The sequence below is a fragment of the Argiope bruennichi genome, chromosome 4 (assembly GCF_947563725.1).
Source record: "Argiope bruennichi chromosome 4, qqArgBrue1.1, whole genome shotgun sequence".
Lineage (NCBI taxonomy): Eukaryota > Metazoa > Arthropoda > Arachnida > Araneae > Araneidae > Argiope > Argiope bruennichi.
The window spans coordinates 111,395,913-111,413,709 of NC_079154.1; the positions used below are offsets into that span (position 1 = coordinate 111,395,913).

The 17,797-nt window shown below is 25.3% G+C and overlaps 1 protein-coding gene and 1 long non-coding RNA gene across 2 annotated transcripts in view; one reads left to right on the top strand and one right to left on the bottom strand.

The window, feature by feature from the left end:
* LOC129966702 (uncharacterized) overlaps window positions 1–1,181 on the top strand; it is a 133,722-nt gene extending 132,541 nt beyond the window's left edge. Inside the window, exon 3 of the long non-coding RNA XR_008784289.1 lies at window positions 1,049–1,181. This is a non-coding gene — a long non-coding RNA (uncharacterized LOC129966702). The remainder of the gene's footprint in view (window positions 1–1,048) is intronic.
* On the bottom strand, window positions 802–17,552 carry LOC129966699 (deoxynucleoside triphosphate triphosphohydrolase SAMHD1-like). The gene is made up of 12 exons (XM_056081219.1): window positions 17,334–17,552; window positions 17,119–17,189; window positions 16,144–16,304; window positions 11,216–11,411; window positions 10,515–10,643; window positions 10,394–10,426; window positions 9,097–9,261; window positions 8,925–9,016; window positions 8,372–8,422; window positions 5,416–5,662; window positions 3,205–3,333; window positions 802–1,297 (listed from the first exon to the last, which is right to left on the bottom strand). Exons 1-12 carry the CDS (start codon window positions 17,368–17,370, stop codon window positions 1,025–1,027), a joined length of 1,584 nt encoding a protein of 527 aa, XP_055937194.1. The 5' UTR covers window positions 17,371–17,552; the 3' UTR covers window positions 802–1,024.
* Between the last annotated feature and the right edge of the window lie 245 nt (window positions 17,553–17,797).

Here is a 17,797-nt window from a genome sequence, read left to right on the forward strand (position 1 = left end):
AAAGTGGTATCGATACTACTTTACAATAATAAACAGTCTTTCTTTTACTATCAGCCTCAATAATTTAAATGACACTTCTATATTGATCTTAAAATGTGAAAGATTTCAAGAATTTTGTAAATAATGATTTATTAAATTTATGTTACTTAAAATGTAAAGTAAGCATCTTAGTTAATTATAAACTAAAAATAAAGTTCTGGATGAATAATGAAATTTATAATGTATATATGAATAAAAAGTTAATGACATTCTTAAATAACATCACAACACAAATATAATACAATCAGGAAATATAATTTATAAAATGCACTTTTTACTTGAACCAATAAAATGGAACTCATATGATGGTGTTTTAAAAATGGATAAAATCTTTTGAAAGTTTAAGAAAGATAAGATTTTTTTACTCATTTTGTCCCTATTCTATATAAGTTAATTCAAATTAAGAATGTTGTTGGAACACTTAAATGAATGCATGATGAATGAATGCATAACTTAAATGAATATATCATAAAACCTCAGAATATGAAGAAATTAGTAACTAAAAAATATCTGAATATATTTACATGATGCAAATATGATTTAGTTTTACCTCATTTTAATTATTGTTATTATTTCATGTTATTAAAAATATTAACAAAGTAAAATCTCAATAATTATCTTTAATTTTTTGAAACAGTAATTTGAAATAATAATAATAATTTAATATTTGATTGTGAAAACAATACTAACTCTTATGCATTTCATATTTTAATCTATGTTTACTTAAACATACTTTGTTCATTTTTACTAAGAAAATTTCTTACCTAACATCAAATTTTATAATTTCTATAATAGCATAATTGACTATAAATAAAACAATATAATTTGCATAATATTTGCAAAAAATTGAAATTTAATATGATTCTTTAAAACAAATAACAAAAAAATATATTAATTTTAATAAATAATAATATATCACTCCTTTCTTATACAATACCACCTATCTTATAAAATAAATAAATATATATAACAATCAAAAAGCTCATCATAAATGACAATTGTTTTTCAGAGAATTTGCGGTTCTCTTTATGGGTGAGGCATCCCAATAGTTCTCAAAACACCACCTGGCAACTTGAGAAGCATAATCATCACTGCGGCGGCATAGAACATGAACTTGTATTTCCTGAAAAGATTTCGGTAGCATGGCTGAGACTTGAGATATGTCTGAGGAGTGATTAGTGAAGACAGAATCTTTTGAGTAAAAAAGCACCGATTCCACTGGATTTTTGTCACCCTTGCCCCAATTCACAGGAACCACCTAAATTTTTTTAATTTCTTAGTAAAATATGTAGTTACTTTTATTGCAAACATAATATTAATTTTATATACAGTAAATGATCAGTTAATAAACATTATATTTAAAGATAAATTTACCTATCAAACATTTTTGTAGGAATATAAATTACCTATTCTGTAAATAAAAAATTAATAGCAAAATTTTAAATAGTTCTGTTGCATATTCGCCTTCTTTGACAACTAGCTCATTTATTGATTATGTTATGCATAATTTCATATTCTTTTTTTTCTATTAAAACATATTTGTAAACTTTAAAAAACTTTAAACATGCTGTTAGGCATTCAGAACAACTGAATGATCTGGAAGGCACAGCAGCATTGGTTGAGTCTTAAAAGTCCTTACCAGACTTCCTTAGGAGACAAGCCCCATTATTCCAAAGGTATAACCAATTCCAAATCATTATTATACTCACTAGGGCAGCAAGTACTGACTACCATTATGGAAACATCTTGTCCCCAAAGATTAGGGTGCTCCCAACGTGCAACCATGTTAATAAAAAAATTCATATGCTGAAGAAAAGATAACTGATAGTGGCATAATGAATGAATAAAATTATGTTATTAATTTTAAAATTGTAATCAAACAATTCATAATATAAAATTATGAAATAGGTAAATGATAATAAGCTCTTTTGAATGACTTATTATAATTGAACAAAAGCAACATATACATCTGAAAGACTCCTTGTCAACCTCTACTAAACTAAAAAAAGTTAGGTGAAAAAAAAAATCATAAAGTAGAATTTCAGTTTTATTCATAAATATATCTAATCATGTAAATCAACATCATAATTTATTATTTAATCAAACATAATCTCAATTTAAACACAAAATGCATCAATAAATTGGTTTCAAAGCAAGTCCATTACTTTGAAGCAAATAACTGAAATTAGGTAAAATCATTCAACTTATTATCATTTCAATTGTGTGTGGGAGGGGAAATGGAAAAGAAAGGTAAATCTTTCTACAATGAGTAAATTTCAATTTAAACCTATTAACATACTCGTTTACCCTTTCATACTCGTTTCATTACGCTCTTCCAATAAAATTTCATAAATTCTGAAAAGATTTAAACCAAATGTAGAGTTCAAAACAGCTCAGCATGCATTTCGTGAAAAAGTAAATTTATTCAAATAATTTAGACAAAAGAATTAGATTTTAAAGAAACAAGAATAGTAAAGATTTTTATACCAAAAGCAAAAGTATAACAGAACACTAATATTCACTGATATTCAAAATTTTTAATAAATCAAGTCATTAATACTCCCTTTAATGATTGTCAGGGTTTGAAAACATTTTACTACAAAAAAAATTTCTGAGGTAATGGATTAGATTAAATTAATAACTTAATAGACAATTGAATTTTTTTTTTTTTTTTTTTTTTAATCTTTGCCAGGAAAAACAAAATTTGATTATTAACTTTTTTCTAATGTTGTCTTTAAAAAAAACATTCTTTCTTACACATCTTGTTATGGAAACACAAGCTTACAATTATATAAGCTTTTGATTATACATTCTAATAGTTATAAACTGAATTATATTTATAAACTTAGTTATTCTATTGCTATTTTGGCCTACTGCAAGTAAACCTACTTAAAAAAAAATCAAATATTTATAGATATTTACAAGAATCTATGCAGTTAATTACAATGGTTTCTCAAAATTAATGCATAAAAATTATCATAAAGAAACTGGAAATTAGTACTATAATATGGAAATTAGTTTCAGTATCTTACAAATTAATAAAAATTCAATATTTTAAAAATAATGCTCATTACACATTAAGCACATTCGATTTTTTTGTAATACAGTTTACAAGTCAATAAAAAATCATTTAATAAATTCACAAGATAAATGATGATAACTTACACAAATACAAATATCATCTGAATTCACTGGCTCTATGTTTTTTTCTATTGTACCACCGTTAATAAACAAAGATAAGACCCTTTCATTGGCTGCTGGTAACAACTGACAAAATCCATTTGCAATGTCAGCCTGAAAAAAAAATTAAAATATGAAAAATAACATAAGAATGATATATTTAACATTTGGGGAAGTAAGTCCTGTCAATAATTTACTGATCAAGTTCTGTCAGTTAGCTAATAAATATCAAATTATAACTAAAATAAAAATGAATGCAATTGAAAAGGTTTTAATATAAGATGAAATAATCAAGAACAATGAAAAATGACCCCAAATAATTGAGGTCTTAATTTGTACCAGAACAAATTCGATCTCATTTCAATAAATATATATTCTGAGGAGTAGAAGTATAGATAAGCTGTTATACACTATTTGTACCACCATATTATGTACAATGAAAATAAGAATGCTGTACACAAATCTTAGGGTTACACTGCTAAGAGAGATTCCAATTTCAGCCCTTCTAAGAGTTCTGAGAATTCTCATGAAGATATGCGAGTTGCTGAATATTACAGTTCAAATGTCAACAATCATACAGAGAAATGCAAACTTTCAGGCCATACAAATCTAATGTCTTATTACCATGTCATATAAACATATTCAAATAAACTCATTCATTAAATGGTTCATCTCAAAGTCATATGAGTTTAGTTACAGATTGAGATTTATGAAGCACTATCCTTCTACTGATAAAAAACTGCTAAAAAAGAACTAAATTCTTTTTTCTAAACCTTTTTTAAAGAACATATGACATTTTATTTCTAGAATACTTGCATGAATTTTAAATCCGATTCAGTGTTAAAATTTTTCTTTCAGTTTCTGATTACTGAAGATTAACAAGTATTTCAAACTTAAATACTAAAAAATGCCAAATAAACAAATCTTTTTTTTTTTTTCTTTCTGCAAAAAACATTTTTTCAAAATGACACAAAAAGCATTTCAAAGTATTAATGTAACATGCACATTTTGGCCATTTTCATGAAATTATTTCCTACCAAATTAAATCAAATTTAAAAATACTGTAACTTTTCAATTGTTTGGCACACCCATGCCTATAAGGATGCAATAGCATAACTTTAAATGTCTTAAACTGCTACCCTATCAATACTTAGTTTTAGTACCAACATCACTTCTAAAAATGGGAAATCCCTTTCTAAACTGTTAAAAGCCATGAACTGGCTTTTTTTCCTCTTTCTGATTCCTATTCTTAGCAATGAAGATATATATCTTTTCTCTCTAGTAATCATGGTTCAGACTTGCTGAAATAATGTCATAAACTGTTTTCTAATTTCCTCTTAATCAATCAAATTATCAATAAACAGAGATATGGCTATTTTTAAATGAATGCAAATTCTTTCAAGACTCTACAGTATCAAAAATCATTTATTTCACATTATATCTTTATGTAATACATATGTTTTCTATATAGCATATATATTTTCTAGAGTATTTATGTAAAAAGCAAAAGAACAGCATTTCATTGCACCATTTAAACATGCATTGCATCCCCTTTAAAGGGCCATTTTTTTCTAGTCATATTATGTTAAAATATTTTTAGGCTTGAAATTAGAATAAGAAAAGGGATTCATTTAGCTTATTAGATAAATTTAATTTGATTAATTAATTAATTTGGTTCATTAATAATTAAGTAACAAATCAAGACACATCATTTTGAGCGAGATAAATAACTGAAGCATCTAAGTTTCTGACATACTAAAAAAATTTGTCAGAACTTATGCCAACCTACATAATTTCATACGAAGATTGATAAATTTGGTGGGAAGCATACTTCCCACAACCCTAGAAAGGGTTAATCCTGAAAAATGCAACTCAATATATAGCTGTGTTAAATGTATTTATATAAATGTATACAAGTATCCCACAATAAATTTATAGATGATTTACACATTTTGTTGAATATTAGAGAAGTTATAATAAATGCTTGTAATGTTATGTTTTAAAATAACAATGAAGGAAAACTCTCTGTTATAAGTGTGAGAGATTTATCCTTCATAATTAATATCCACAAGCATTAAAAAATCATTAAAGGTTATTTTAAATACATGTCTAAAACATGACAAAACATTTGAATTTTTAACAGGAAAAAGAACGAAGTTAGTTTTAATTTTTTAAAGAAACTTTAAATTTACTCACTTCAGAAACAAAATATGGGAGTATTTTCAGCCCTACATGTTGATAAAAGCCATTTGCTTTTGATGAGCGTTTCTCAATGGCTTTCACAATATCTGCAGCCTTTTTGACATCTGGCTGAGAGGCATATTTTAGACAGAAAAATATAACACTGTCGGTTAATGTGCAATAACGATCTAAAGCCTTTTTCAGATTTTCTCCTTGTGAATATGCAGCAGACATGCTCCAGTCCCAGAAGTGAAGTGTTTCCCTGTAAAGAATTACATTTCTATTAAAATGCAAGAATATTTGCCTTTAATGATTCATAAATTAGCATTTTAAAAATATACAACTGCTTGGCACTATAATACATACTATGAAAATTGGCTAGAAATGCATGAATATACTATTAATAGTTTTTAATCTATATAAATAAAACTGAAATTGCCTTTTTTTTATATCTCCATTGAGTCATACAAAAGATTTTGAGAATAATAAAATAAAAAATAAATTTTTGATTAAATAAAATTTATATATCCTTTGTGCACACTGTTTTACTGTTTTGTGGCACACTACAGCATTGTTCAAAATTTATTTAGTAATTGGATTTAAAATAGCCAAAACATAAAAAAATCTAGCTTACATGAGTCATGGCAAACAATCAGGTTAAAGAAAGTTTCTTTACGTTGAATTATTTCCTTTAACTTAAAAATAATTTTAAAGGTTTCTTGTGATTTAAAAATTGATTCAAATCTTAATTTTAATGACTACTTGTTTTGAATGCTAGATGGGGACTGAAATTTACAAATGGAAATGACTGCCTTCATATTCCACATTTGAATCACAAATTTATTCCACATTAGAAACATAAATATATTTAAAAATATTGCTAATAGCAATTCAAAATATTTCAAGAAGTTGCAAGATATTAAACCCCTTTGCTGCAACATACCTTCTTATTTTAATTTAAAGAAAAGTTGCAGGCAAAAGAAAGGTTTTATATGATAATAATATTTTACATTAAAAAAAACTTTCTTATTACAAATAAAGTGCTTGTTTATTGATATGTGGAGATTCCAATAAATTTCAATATTAATGTTTTTGTTCTTCCACAAATAGAATTTACACAAATATAAATTTTCAATAGTTGATTTCCTATGTAATAACTTCCCTCTCTGTCATAAATATTTATAGCATTATAAGAACAAATTTTGTTCTCATAAGCAGAAAAATGTTTTAACAAAAGTTTTTGATAATTAAATGATGAAAAATGAACTTCTAGTAAAATTAAATAAATTTTATTCAAAACCACATAGATTATGTCAGCTAGTTAGTCAAAAAAATTTTTTGCTAGATAACAGATGTTTATTTACCATTATAATCAAAATATTTTTGGCAAAGATAATTTGATACTCTGGAGCAACTGTTATTCAGAAAAATACAATGTATTCACATTTTTCTACATATAAAGGATTCAAATTCACTGCACTGAAGCTCAAACTATATTTTTGCTGAACAGCTTTAAAATCCAATTTATGGATTTTAAATCCTCATTTAGGATTCTAACAAAAACAATGTTGATAAATTTTAAAAATATATAAATTACAGACGAATAATTTTTTGTTACATGAGAATTATTCTTTTTGGTAAATAACATTTTATTTGGCCTTCCACATGCCAAAAATTTATTTTACACAAATGAAATAATGTCCTATTGCCATAATGAATTTTGAAATGAAGCTGAATATCTACATTTATAACACTAAAATAAATGAAAAACAATATTTTTTAATTAATACATTAAAGTTTTGCAGCAGTTTCACATGTAGATTCCCAAATCTCAAAAGTAAAATTTGTAGATTCATGACTTATAAATTATAAGTTTTTAAAAAACTTAATGAATAGTCTACTTTTATATATACATTTGAATTTTTGACAGTACAAGAGATTAAAAAATTATGGCCTATGTGTTAATAAAAGACAAGAATGAAAGCAATTTGATTTTTGAATTGAAAGCAATCAGTCCTGCATATAAACCTGATAATCATCATCAAAACTAAAAAATGTTCTTAATTTTACATATGATATCATATATCTATAGTATAAATGAATTCCATGCAATGGTGATAGCATGTATATATTCAAATGTTAATTTATTCTGTGTGTATCATCAAATTCGTATTCTTTTCTTTACTTCAAAATTTCAATTTATTATATTGCATATCTCAGACAATTGACAGAAATTCTGAATAATCTGATGATCCACAAAGAACTAAAAAGTTTTTGAAAAAGCATGAAACAAATTAATTGTATTGAAATAAAGAAATCTCCCAAGTGCCAGACATACTTGAAAGAATGTAAATAATATATAAATTTGCATTCATCTGTCATTTCATCACTTTAAAATCAAGTTTTTTTTCTGAATCAATTAGTATTTATGCAATTATAAAAATAACTGAACAGAGTAAATATCTTTTGCAAAAATAAATTTTAACAACATTAAAGTTGCAGTTTGCAATATATATTTGCACACAATTTTCTTTAAAGAGGAAATTTTCCTGAATTTTATATAATAGCCACAAAAAAAAGTTTCTGTAAGTGCACATAAATAAATCATGGTCATTGAACAAACAGGAAACTATTGCATATCACTAATTATTATATGGAATTATAACGAAATTAGTTTTACAACTATATTCTTTATTTACAGCCAATATTATCCCTTTGATCGCATCTGTAAACAATTACAAAATGGTCTGCAGGTATATTACTGCCTCAAAATTGTTTCTTATATGATGATGAAATTTTGCAATTATAAAATCTTTCAAGAACAGAAATTATTTAAAAGAAAATTTGCAACTCATTTGTGAATATTGAATAAATCTACATAATTTTAACCAATTACTGGGAACTTCAATGCTGCATTCAATTGTAAAATAAAATTTTATCATTTAACTAAAACAAAATTTAATAAGCATACCCTGTTGGGCCAGAACATTTGCCATCTACAATTAGGAATGCATCAAGAAACCTGAAAAACCAAAGGAATAGACATAACTATGATCGAAACATCATTTTTTTACAAACATATAATTATTATTAATTTTAATTTATTAGAAGAGTTAGAAAACTCTTATTAAAAGTATTTTGAAAATGTGTGAAAGAAAAATGAATTAATTAAAGTAAAGGATTGGAAATTTAATAACTTATAAACAATTTCTGAAGAAAAAAATTGTTTCAATTCATCTGGTAAGTCATAATTCATCTTTTAGATTATTTTAAATAAATATTATACTTAAAGAATTTCACATTTGTTAATATGTTAAAATAAACAATATTTTTCTATATTGAAACATTAAGGAAGTAAGATGATATACAGTAACTAACTGCAAGCGGAAAGTTTGAAAAACACAGAACAGGACTCTGTAATTATAAAGCATAGAAATTTATAAAATGATACAAAATCTAAATAAATGAATAGTTTTTTGAAGTCTTTTGATAACCATAGAAAATAAAACTATAAAAAATCTTACATTCTCTCAGTGATCATGCACACTTTGTGCTGATAGGCCAAACGATGCAAGTTACTCCTTGTACGGAAAACATTGTAAACACTTTCGAGTACCTACAAACAACATACAAAGTTACTAATTTATACAAAATCAATATAAAAATCAATTTATTACTGCCATACAAGATTCTTACTTTGTCTCTGAAACAAATCTGGCTTTTTCCGTCTACCATGAACACTTTTGCAAACTGTATAAGCCGTTCGTATTCGAAACTACAAGGTAGACCAAGATAATGGCAGTCACGCAAGAAATAATCCCACTTGTCAACATCTAATCCAGAGTCATCGTTATTCACAATCTGAAAAAGAAATGTGAGTTAAATTTTAGTTAAAATTTAAAAAATATGTTAGACAGCTATCTTATAAAATAAACAAAACATATGAAATTCGAAGAAAAAAATCTGCATCTGATAAATAATTTTAAAAAATTATAATACTTTACAGTTATGAAACATTTATTCATACATGTAAAAAAAATTTTAAAAATTCATTTTATATTAAATGTTTAAAATTAAATTTAGTCCTTATATTTATTAAGAATTAGTTAAATATCTGCATTGTCACATAAATGTCATTTAGAAATGATACAAGTAGACTGTACCTTCATGCTTATTAATATCTTTGAATTGAAAGTTAGTCATTAATTAGATAATATAAATATTTAGCACATCTTTATTAATGTATGAAGAAGATTGCTGACTTCAAAAAGATTAAATTTAATATTCTACATTAAATAATTTAAAATTAGGTATAAAATTTTAGTTGCTTATGAGACTGTGAAAAAAAAACATATGTGTTAATATATAAAATAAAACTTCTAGCTATTTTTCACAGGATAAACCGACAACTAACTGGAAAGTAAATGTTCTTTCATATATATATATATATATATATATATATATATATATATATATATATATATATATATATATATATATAATATTTAGTCTGTGTTTAATACAAAATTTCATAAGCATGCTAAGGAATTGTCTCTTGACTTTCTAAATAAAGAATTGAAATTACATTATCACTAACTTACAAAACTTGTGAAATTCAAAGTTAGAAAATAAGTCACTTTTTGATAAGTCATTAAAGGCTGGAAGAGCGAAATGGCACTTTTAAGTTAACACAACCCAAATTATCACCAAACTTGAAATGGTATTATTTTACCTTAATGTCCATCACAATAATGACATTGCTTAACTTTAACAATATGTCACTAGGAGTTGGTAGTTTTTGTCTGAAGTTCAAATAGAAAACTTGGATACAAAATAAATGTTTGGATTCCCCATTTAAAAATACGTTTGACCATTTTCTTAGTTGCAACTTAATTTCTCCTAATTGCACTCAATAATCTTAATATATATAAATATTTATGGTATAAACATGCATCATTTCCATTATTCACAAAATTATTTTAACTGTTTTTACCTGATAAAGAAAGGCTCTGCTGCCATCCACTGGCTACAAAAAAAGAAATACTAATTAATTATGCACAAATATTAACATTTTTAATACTCAAAAACAGAACTCTAATAAAAATATAAGAAACCTGAGATCCTTGTATAAATTCTTTGATAATGTTTATTTCTTTGGAGCCAATTCCAAACTTCTTTAATTGTGGTAGCAAGTTATTATCCTCAATAAGATAATCTAGCATGTTGATAGACACAATTTCATGCTGGAAAGGGAATACATAATAAAAAATGTTATTAATTATTATAAGTACTTCCCAGAATTGCATAAAATATTTTACAAACAGATAATAGATTGGATTTGAAATTTAGATGCTCTCAAAGAAATGAAAGCAGAATATTCTATTTTAGAATTGCTTGTTGATAGAATATTTATGGAATTAAGAAAAATAATCATTACTTTAATCACTTCTTAAAATATTATACATTTAATTTTCTTCTGATTTTTCTAACAATTTAATATACTCAAAGATATAAAACAAAATCAAATAAAGAATACATACGATATGAAATAAAAATTATATCTACATCTGACAATTAGAAATTCAAGCTAATTTGAATTTAGAAAAAATAAATTTTATACTAAAACTTTTCATGATTTAATTCAATATCCATAACAGAATAAATATATAATAATCAAAATACTGAAATAAAAACATGAAAACTAGCATTGTTAATGAATAGCATGTAATTCATAATAAAATAAATTACATGCAGTGAATAAGATAAACACATGATCAAATATTGCCAATAATAATTTTAATGAAACAAAAATTACCTTCCAAGCAGTCTTCAGATTTTTCTTCAAAGTAGCCATATGAATATATCTTTCCCAAGTATGCGAAAAAGGTCCATGCCCCAAATCATGGCATAAACCAGCCAACTGAACACAAAGAACATCAGTATCAGTTATTAACAGTTCTGGCTGACGTTCTCTTAGTTCTTGAATAAATTTTCCTGCTAAGTAGCAAACTCTGTAAATATTCAATTAGTATTACTATGATCAATTTCACCAAATGATAAGATATTTAAGATATGAAACATAATATTATGTTTCAAATAAAAATGTAATGCACTTTATCAGAAAAATAAGAAATAATTATTCAAAGGGCAGTTTAAAGCAATAAGAAAGAAAAAGAAATGAATTTTTCAAACTATTAAAAATACGTAATCACCAAAAGCAATTTCTAATTTTAAAACATATATTTCATTAAATAAATTAGCAGAGTGCTTTTCACTCAACTTTCTCATATATTAAAAAATATATATAGTTTTTTTTAAAAATATATGTTATTGTTTTTTTTAAATCTCATGAAAATATAGCTGGAAATGAGAAAAAAAGGTAGAAAACATTTGAAAGTCACTGAAAAATCAATGGCAAAAGGACCATCCTCCACCACCCACACACTTCCACATTAAATCACATAATATATTTTGTAGCATAATACAGAAAATTGATTTGAATTTCATTTATTTATTTATTTTAATTGACTGGATCCAAATTTCAATATAGATGCATCCTTTTTATAACAAGATCATTTCTATATACATTTTTCACGTAGAAAACACACACACATGTTTTGAGTGAGAGCGCATGTGTGTAAATATAATTTTGGCAGATATGTGGCTGAAAGAAAGACAAATTTTGCATGATTTTTTAAATTTTTTTAACTTTTATTAATTTTTCCACTGTAGACCTAATTTGCACATGGGAAAAAAGATCTATAATAAAGAGAGACATCTGTTTACTTTACGACACAAGAGAAAAAGTAAATTTTTTCTGAATAATTTTGCTCTGCGATTCTGACAGAGATATCATTGATACATATAGACTTAAGAAAAAGAATCTTAGGTATCTTTTAAGTGAATGCATTGGTGTTGGATATTTTTATGCCTTCTCTCAGAGCATGAGAATTTGTAGTAGTGATCAGCTTTCTAAAGTATGCGTTAGAAATAAATAATAAAGTGGGGTTTGGATCAGGAAATAAGTAAAACACTTTAGGGTGAAGTAACATGAGTAATTTAAGATAAAAATTAAGAGATTAATTAAGATTTAAATTAGCTTTTAAAATATCAATATATTATATATATATAATGATATTTTAACTCTAATTTCAATTTAATTAATTTCCAAGATTTTATCTTAATTTAGCCCCTAGTATCTTCAGTCTAAAAATATTCTCTTATTTTGCGATACAATTCCACTTTCTCTACTTAATTAATTCAAGAGAAGATTTATAAAATTGCTGAATCGACAAAACGCCAACACCTTCTCATGCTCCGCGTGAAGGGGTAAAAAATGTTCAGTAAGCATATTCTTTTTAAAAGATACCTGTGTTTCCTTTACTTGTGACTGACATGCTTCAGAAATCTCTATCGAAATCTTAATAATATATTAGCACTGTAAAAAAGTATTTTTCCTATCAAAATCTCATGTTATATAAGACGAAGGATAATTTATTTCTCTCTTCTTCCTCACTTCCGTTTTGTGCCGCGCTGCCTTATCCGCGTCTCTGCTTGTAAATAATTATGCTTTCCTGATGGATTAAAAAGAATTTAAAAATGTAAAAAGTCTTTTCTGTCAGTCAAAACTGCATCCTGCTTCACATAAAATAATGCTTACATATATACGATGTTGCATTTTTGAGTTATTCTGTTCATATGGATAGCAGAATTCTCTTAAATATTTTGATTCAAAGTTTGATGCCAAATTTTGATTTGGTGTCAGAACTACACACCAAATTTTATTCTTCTAATTCAAATATTTTCACTCATTGAGCTAACAGACAGACAGATATAATTTTATAAATGAAGCTTGTATTTGGATTTCAAGAAGTCAAACATGGAGATCCAGAATTAAGGTCGAATTTTTCTTTATACACTTCTTATTCAAGAATGTAAAAAGACTGCTTTTACTGCTCAGTGAGAAGCTAAATTAGAAAAGCTAAAACGATATTTAGAAAACTAATAAATATTTTGTATAAAAGCTGATGTCAAATGCACTCACACCATATCAAAACCTAATTATTAAAAAATAAAGAAAATTTTTACAGGTAACTTAAAAATTTCATGACATACATTCTACATGAAAGATCATCTACACTACAATATTAAAGTTATAATCAATGAGTAGAAATTAGTCATTCATAAATATTCAAAGTTAATATTGTAGCATAAAAAATAAAATAAATTCTTGCTCTTTCCAGAAATTAGCAAGATAAATTAATTAATTATTTAATTATCTTTCTTAAAAAATTCAAATGATCATTTTCTTTAGCAGGACTCCAGTTATAAGAAGTTTAAATAACTGCGTGTTACAACAAACATTTATCTCTAAAAGACTGATCACTAAAATTTGGCAGATTTTTATCTGGAAGGAGAGAGGCTTCTCCTAATGGAAAATATCTTAAAATGTATAAACTCCATAAGAAATATTGATAAAAATATAAAAATATTCTATTCTAACTGGTTCTTATTTCAAAGATTTGAAATAAAATGTAAGGAAATATACAGAAAACTTTACAGTTAGTGATGCAATCAAGATTATTTAACATTAGCAATTTGTAATAAGACTTAAATTAGCCTCATCAATAATTAATAAATAAATAAATATTGAGTAAAATCAATCCAAGTGTGATACTATCAACACTTGGGTCATTTCCGCTAAATAAAATACATAGAAAAAAAATCACTCTAATTAAAATCTCAATATTTGATTAATAAAAAAAATTAAAATCAGTTTATTAGCATCTGGCACAATCTCTATGATTTAATAGGGGGTAGCAAAATTTCCTAAACATAAAAATGCTCGAGCTAATTCAAATTGTTCATTTAAAAAAAACTTGAATATTACATTGAATTTTGTAACTGATTGATACTGGTTTAAATGTTTTCAATTAAACATAAAAAGTAAAGTCATTCCATATGAAATCAACACACACACAAATGTATTTTACTCTGTTAGCTTTTCATAAAATTTGACACAGATATATTATTCATATAAATTTGGAATAATATCAGATTTAATACAATACTATGCAAAATTTCTAAAAAATTTCTAAAAACAAAGAATGGAATATTTTCAAATTCTTCAAATAGCTCTCCTAATTAAACTATAGAGCTTGGTGAGCTATCAGTTTACATTATTTCATACTTTTACTGGTGGTATACAATATCATATAGGTTAATTACAAACTTTTTACTCGAAATCAAAAAAATTTTAATATAGATTTTTTTAACGGTATATTTTTTATTCCATGGACATTAAATAATGTAAATCATTTGACAAAATATAAATTTTGGATGATCATGATGGTTATTTTTTTTAATTTAAAACTAAAATTTATTTTTTCATTAAAAACCCATACTAAGCGAAATAACACAAAAATGCTAATTTTCACACTTCCATGAAAGTAAATATAAAAACACACTGAGAGAAAGATTATAGTAATGAGACAAACTATTAAATCATCAGCTAGTAATACTTATTTGAAAATTCATACTTAATTTTAAAAAACTGAAAAGTTAAAATGTTTGTATTTTTTAATTTCACTTTTATAAAACATGATAAAATACTATTACTAAAACTTTAATAATTAAAAATGTTATCACAAACAAATGTGGTCAATAAAAAGAATACATATAGTAATGGTACAGCAGTATTAATAGAATCCAAAAATCCAAAATTTCAAACAAGATTTACTTTTTAAGATAAATTTACAGCCAAATTTAAAAATTAAAAACTTTTGAGCCTCTACTTTTGTGAGGAAAAATTTAAAGTGAAAAGAGGGTGGCACTTTTCAATTAAAGTATATGGAAAATGATGTTACAGAGAAATAAGGATTGATATGAAAATCAAATTCAAACCACTTCTTGAAAGGACAATAAAAATCTTACTTATTAAGTAGACTTTGCTTACTCAACATCAGAGGAATATTTCGAAACTGAATTCTTGAAAAGTCATTTTGATTAAACATTGATTATCCAAAGAAAAACACAATACTATATATCCATCCCCAAACTTGCATCAAAATTAATAATGAATACTTTTCAGATTATTTGCAAGGTGAAAAAAAGATAGCAAAAAAAATCTTTAGATAAATTAAAATTAGAAGACATAGAAGGCTGTCTCACAACCACCTTTAAAGAAAAATTATGTCTTAGGCTATATTTTACAGAAAAATAAATTTGATGAAGTAAAAATTATTTTTCTTCATCCATTTAGGCCATGTATATCAATCTGATATCTAAGAAATAAAGTTCTGTTAATGTTAGACACCATACTGAAATACAAAATATATTTTCTTTCAAAACAAGAATGGATCACAAATATTTTACAGCCTAATATTAGATAACATTTGGCATTAGGCTCACTTTCGATAACATATCACATAGCTCAACACAATAAAAAAAATCTTTAATTTTCTAGTTCTCATTCTTCTTGTTTCAAATGAGAATTTATAGCAGAAACCAAGTCTAATATTACTAGAAATAAAATGAAAAAAAAAGAAAAAAATACTAGAAATAATAAAAATGGCTATTAAAATAATTGAGTTCTTTTAATAATAAAGGCAAACACAAAATCAACTTTACTGATATTTAGAGTTATATCCAAATTTGGATACAAGAAAAAGCTATACCAGGAAGGAAAAAAAAATTGATAAGAAATATATATAAATGAAAAACATGAACAGTGTATGCACTAACCCGAGGCTGTGACTAAATCTGTTATGGGTAGCACCAGGATAAACATATTCTAAAAAACCAGTTTGTTTTATGGCTCTTAGTCTTTGAAATTGAGGTGTATCAATTATGGCAACACAAGCTGGATGTAAAGAAATCTGGCCATGCACAGGGTCACAAAAAATCTAGAAAGAAACCAACATTCATTAAAAAATATGAATATTCATTCAATGATTTTTATCTATTCAAAGATTTAAAAATGGAAAAATAAAGCTACAAATTACATTAACAGGGCAAATTAAATATAATGAAAACTTTATAAACTATGATATCTATGAAAGATGAAAAAAGTTATTGCTAAAAATATCTAAATTTACTAAAAGGCTTGAATCATTTAAGGTTTTCGGATAAGGCATCTTCCAAAGCATCTTCATAATGGTAAAAAAAAAAAAAAAAGTAAATTATTTTTTTATATTTTTTGTTGTTCTATGCAATGACATCAGAGAGGGCATATTTTATTATATATGGAAATTATTGCACAATAAAACAAGAATAAAAATGTAATTCACCAATTAGCCATGCATTTTATGAAAAACTAAAAAATTAGATTCCTTACAGTAAGAAATGGAAAAGAAAAAAAAACATTTTGTAGCACAGAACATATGATTTTCTTCTTATTTCTATGATTCTTTCTTATGTTAAAAAAAATCATAAAAATAAGAAGAAAATTTACTTTAAGACATATTTATGTGAACCAAAATCCTGATAATATTTAAATATATGCAAATAATTTATAAAATTATTATTAGCAGTTTGGACACAAAAGAACCTAAAAAAGCTCTGTATTTTTGAAATTATAACATCATGAAGGCAATTAAATGGAAAATTTTTATTATAAATGAATAATATTGATCATTAACTAACAGAAGCCCCGAGCTACATTTGAAGTTTTAAATTCTGAAATGAAATTCAAATTTCAGACGAAATTTATGAACTTACTTTCGCTGAGAATGATGCGGATTTTAGCTTTTTGGCATGCGGTGTTAAACTATGGCATCCGTTGTAATCATCTGAAAATATATTAAAATATCATCTCAAAAAAGCTGAAATTATATAAAAATTATTTCAATTAACTTAATTTAATAAATATTAGATATACAAAGTAATATACAATTAATTCGAATTTTATACTGATCTCAAAAATATTTACTTACACGTTTCAATATCCAAATTTCTGTCCATTAGCGACATATTTTTGGAATTGTCTTCAGATTCAGCTCCAGTAAACGATCACAAATTTAATTCTTTACTGTCAAAGCCAAATTCAGGTTTCGCGCTAGTTACGAGCGCGTCACAATTTATTTAGCTCAAACCGAAACTATAACATATTAAAAAATAAAATAGTAAAATATAAACACAAAAGTAGTTGCCACTCAAGGGCAAATGTCGAACACAAAATAAATGTTCTTTTTCTAGAGGCCTCGTCTGCGTCGTTGTTAATGTAGTGCCAAGCTCTTTCGGAAAAATTTTTGGCTTCATTCCATGCAATGAATTCAAAGAATAGTTTATGATGCGGAATAAAATATATTTTAATCGATAGTATATAAGAATTAATAATAGTTATTTTCTAAGTAAAGCAAAATGCATTTAAATAAAGCATTATACATATATTTGTTGC